The sequence below is a fragment of the Emiliania huxleyi genome, assembly GCF_000372725.1.
Source record: "Emiliania huxleyi CCMP1516 chromosome Unknown EMIHUscaffold_15, whole genome shotgun sequence".
Classification (NCBI taxonomy): Eukaryota; Haptophyta; order Isochrysidales; family Noelaerhabdaceae; genus Emiliania; species Emiliania huxleyi.
The window spans coordinates 386,372-390,908 of NW_005201092.1; the positions used below are offsets into that span (position 1 = coordinate 386,372).

Sequence of the window (4,537 nt, forward strand, 5' to 3'; positions counted from 1 at the left end):
GCAGGTAGAGAGAGCCGCTGGACGCCGCCTCTCCTCAGTCGAGGCGTGGAGGGGAGGGGAGGGGGGAGGGGGGCATGTTTGCCCCCCCCCGCGGTGACTCTCAACAGACAAGAGTCGAGCGCGTCGCGAGCCGTCTCTCGCAACGAATCTCGCAGTTGAGAGGAGGGGCGGAGGCGGACGGTCGACGGCGGGCGGCGGCGCGCCCATTCTCCACGCGATGTGGCGAAGGAGGGAGCGAGGCGTGGGGCGAGGCATCGCCGCCGCCTCCTCGCCTCCCCATCCCTCGCCGCTGCGGTGCACGCCGAGCAGCTGCGACTGCCCGCCCAGCCACTCGCCTGCCCACGCCGCCGAGGCACAGCCGAGATACAGCCGAGAGATAGCCGAGATACAGCCGAGAGATAGCCGACGGAGAGATAGCCGAGAGAAAGCCGAGAGATAGCCGATAGACAGCCGAGAGAGATAGCCAAGAGAGATAGCCGAGAGATAGCCGCGAGAGACAGCCTTAGCTCACCTGCCCACGCCGCCGCGGCGCGCGCCGCGTCTGCGCCCGTGCCAACCACCCCCCGAATCGCCTCCACCGCCGCCTTGACGCGCTCGCCCCCCGGAACTGCGCCAGGCGTCGCCGTGCTATGCCCCGTGTCGGCAGACGGGTCGTTCTCGATCTCGACCACGATCTCGGCCTGCGCATGCGTCTCCCTCGCCGCCTGCACAGCCGCGCGCCCGCCGCCGCGCCCGCCGACGTTGCCGCCGCCGTTGCCGCCGCCGTTGGTGGCGCCGTCTGCCGTCAGCTGGTGCTTGAGACGCCGCTGCGCGGCCCGCCGCATGAGGGCGGGCAGGGCGGCGAAGAGGCCGGCGGCGCCTAGTAGGAAAGCGACTCTAGCTCCAAGTTTTAGTCTAAGGTCGGACTGAGAGCCTGATCCCTCCCTCTCTCCACGCCCCAAGGGACGGTCTGGCGACAGAGTGGGGCGTCATCCTCCCACCAAGTCGTCGCACTCGCGCCGATCAGGCGTGTGCAGCGTGTGTGTGGTGGTGGCGGTCGCCCGACGCGGCTGTGGAGGGGGAGGGGTGTGGTGGGTGTGCAGTGGGTCCGATCTTCGGAATTCCGAACACAAGGCTGTGCTGTGCCCCCTCCTACTCCGCGCGCCTGCGAGGAGGATCGTGGCAGGCAGCGCCTCCTCCACCGCCTGTGCCGCTAGCTCGAGGAGGGGCGGGGCCGACGGCGGAGGCGTCGCTGGCGAGGGCGGAGGCGGAGGCGGAGGCGGCGGCGACGGCGGCGGCGACGGCGGCAGCATCGGCGGCGGCGGCGAGGGCGAGGGCGGCGGAGGCGCCAGAGGCGGCGGCGGCGCCGGCGGAGGCGCCAGAGGCGGCGGCGGCGCCGGCGGCGGCGGGGCTGGAGGCTGCGAGGGCAGCGGCGGAGGGGGCGGCGGCGGCGGTGTGGGTGACAGTGAGGGAGGAGGCGGCGCCGGAGGCGGCGCCGGAGAAGGAGGCGGAGGCGGAAGCGGCGGCGGAGAAGGAGGCGGAGGCGGCAGCATCGGCGGCGGCGGCGAGGGCGAGGGCGGCAGAGGCGGTGGCGAGGGAGGAGGCGGAGGGGGAGACGGCGGCGGAGACGGCGGCGGAGACGGCGGTGGCGGCGATCCGGGTGGTTCTGCCGGTGACGGCGGCAAGGGCCACGTGTCGATTGGCGGGGGCGGAGGGGGAGGGGGAGGTGACGGCCCGTAGCAGGCGCGGTACGCTGTCGGCTTGCAGATTGAGGGCTGCGGCGATCTCGTCCAGGGCGGCCAAGAAGGGAACCGGGGCGGCGGCGGCGGCGCGGCCGGCGGCGACGGATGCAACCTCGCTTGAGCTGCGGCAACGGCGGCGGCGGCGGCGCGGATGGCGGCGAGCGATGGCGGTACTAGCGTCGATGGCGGTACTAGCGTCGGCGTCGGCGAGAGGGGCGGGGGCGGAGGAGGAGGCGGCGGCGGTACTAGCGTCGGTGACGGGGGAGGCGGTGGTGGCCGCGGAAGAAGGATGCGATAGCCAGGTTTTCCACGACCGACACCGAGGGGCGGAAAAGGAGGCAGCACCAGGGGTGACGGAGGAGGCAGCACCGGGGGTGACGGAGGAGGCGGCACCAGCCAGAAGGGCAAGCCACCGGTCACCCCGGGGCGGGAGGCGCCAGCACCAGGGTGGAACATGGCAGGTAGCCGGAGGGATTCCCGACTCGGGTCAGACGCTGTTTTGCATCGAAAGATTTTGCATGGAAAGAATTTTACTGCAGGGAAGAACCCGCGAAGACAACCGTGTGCGTGTGTCACTCACTCACTCACACTCACACGCAGTCCGGATTCCCTCAGTCCAGTCATCACCAGCCGTTCACAACCTTGTTATTGAGAAGAAAATACCTTATGGCGCAGCGCGTTGGTCTATGAGCCCTGGGGATGGGGGGAGACTACCTTCACATAAACACTTGAGCACTGGATAGGGAGAGAGATAGGGAGAGAGAGAGTTGTTGTTTTGTTTGCTGGATAGGGTCGATTCCGCATGGTACGGGACCCCTCGATCGTCTCGCCCTCCCTCACTGGTGTGTTCCTTTGGGGGGGTCATACCTGTGTTAGTGCCAGTGCGCGCCAGTCCCGTGCCCAGTGTTGTGCGAGGGAGTTTTGTTGTAAAATTCTTAGCTCCCTCGCACGTAAAAACTTTAGCTCCCCGGCCCTGGATACTGTTGAACGCACTCCAAGTGCTCCAAGTGCCCAGGTCCTCGAGCGAGATGTAAGAGCGGCCGCACACTGCTCGGTACCCCCCCTGCACATCTAAAGCCATCCCTGCTGCTAGGGGAGGGGGGGGGGTCTGCCCCCAGCAGCAGAGCTCTGCTGCTGGGGGGGGTCGGGGCCCCGACCCCCCCAGCAGCAGAGCGCACTGGACCCAGCTCCCGCCTCTTCGCCGCCGCCGCCCCCTCCCCCCTCGGCTCGGTGTTTGAGCGGTACGCTCGAGGGCGAGGGCCGAGGCGGTTGTGTTCCTCACCGCGCCGCCTGGCTGGCAGTAGGAGGGTACACCGTGAGACCACTGTTTTGGGGCGCCCGGGCTGAAGCGGCGCGAGTTCCTTACCCCCGCCCCTTTCTTCTTTAATAACAAAATTCTTTCATGCCCGGACAGAGATGTGTTTTGTTTAAATTCTTTCATGCCAACTTTGCATCTTTATCCGGTGGGTCGCTCCCTTTTCTTCTTTCTTGAATTCGTAGAATTCTTCTTTCTTAGATTTCCGTTATTCAAGGATTTTTTTTCTCTTCGCGCAGGCCTTGCAAGCGGCGGCTTGCGCCAGCTAGCCACAAGCGCCCGCTTTCCCCCGGTCTGGTAGCCTCTAGTTAGACCGACGCGCACGTGGACCTGCACGAGGCCATTTCGCCGGCGCAGCCTTCTCTGGGCTGCCGCATGGCAGCAGACACGTCTCTCCTCTCCTTGGCCTTGGCGCTCGCCTTGCGGTGGCTGCGACCAAGCAGCCCAGCGCCGCAGCAGCAGCGGTGGCACCTTCAGCAGCAGCGACAGGATCCTCGACGGGAGCAGCATCAGTGGCAACGGCGAAGGCGGCTGCACCAGCGGTCGTGGCGACGGCGGTGGCTGCTGTGCCTCTTGCGCTGGAAGCGTTGGCTGCGCCGGCGAAGGAGGGTGCTGGCATGGCGGCGGCGACTGCGGTGCAGGCCCCGGCTCTACTGGCGACGCTGGCGGCGACGACGACCGCAGCTGCGGCGCAGCCCGTCGGCACGAGCACCTTTGCTCAGCTTTGGGCGGCTTTGGCGGCCTCGGGCCTTACAGCCGCAGCTGTCGCACTCGCCATCGCAGTCGGCGGCGGCGGTTTCACCGCTGCGAACGCCGCCGCCGCACCCGCACCCGCAGCAGCGGGACATGGAGAGTCTGTCGAAGCGGCAAGCAGTTTCGACGTCCCACCCTTCGCAGCAGCAACGCCAACCGGCGTCCCCAGCACCGCCTCAGCAGGCCCCGCGCCAGCTGGACCAGAGCAACCGCTCTTGGTGCAGCCTGGGCCGCACACCAGCACCGCGCCTCCTCACCCTCTGTGCGCTGTACATGAGAGTCGACCTTGCGGCGTGCACGCCTCTCTCGCCGCCACCGCCGTCGCCACCGCCGCCGTCGCCACCGCCGCCGTCGCCACCGCCGCCGTCGCCACCGCCACCGCCGCCACCGCCGTCGCCACCACCATCTCCGCCGCCGCCCTCGCCTCCGCCGCCGTCGCCGCCACCGTCCCCGCCGCCGTCGCCGCCCCCCACGCCTCCTCCCTTGCCACCGTCCCCGTCGCCTCCTCCGCCGTACCCTCCACCGACACCACCACCGCCTTCACCCGCCGCCTCCGTCGACGCCACCCTCGCCCCCGCTAGATTCGCCACCGCCATCGGCTCGACCTACCTCGACTCCACCGTCCTCACCCCCGCCGTCGGCGCCTCCGCCGTCGCCTCCGACGCCCTCGCCACCGCCCTAGACGCCACCGCGCTCTCCGCAACCGCGTTCGCCGCCACCGACTGCGTGAGCACCGCTGTAATCGCCA

General features: G+C 69.1%; 2 protein-coding genes across 2 annotated transcripts in view; one reads left to right on the forward strand and one right to left on the reverse strand.

The window, feature by feature from the left end:
• Window positions 1–2,177, reverse strand: part of EMIHUDRAFT_98634 (hypothetical protein) — a gene marked incomplete at both ends in the record, with an annotated part of 3,416 nt that extends 1,239 nt beyond the window's left edge. Inside the window, 2 exons of the mRNA XM_005786596.1 lie at window positions 512–859; window positions 2,042–2,177. Coding sequence (XP_005786653.1) covers window positions 512–859; window positions 2,042–2,177 — 484 coding nt within the window. The remainder of the gene's footprint in view (window positions 1–511; window positions 860–2,041) is intronic.
• A 346-nt stretch (window positions 2,178–2,523) lies between these two features.
• The window catches only part of EMIHUDRAFT_449306 (hypothetical protein), a gene marked incomplete at its 5' end in the record, with an annotated part of 11,358 nt that continues 9,344 nt past the window's right edge, over window positions 2,524–4,537 (forward strand). The window contains 2 exons of the mRNA XM_005786597.1: window positions 2,524–2,563; window positions 2,637–2,728. Of these exons, the coding sequence (XP_005786654.1) occupies window positions 2,524–2,563; window positions 2,637–2,728 (132 nt within the window). The remainder of the gene's footprint in view (window positions 2,564–2,636; window positions 2,729–4,537) is intronic.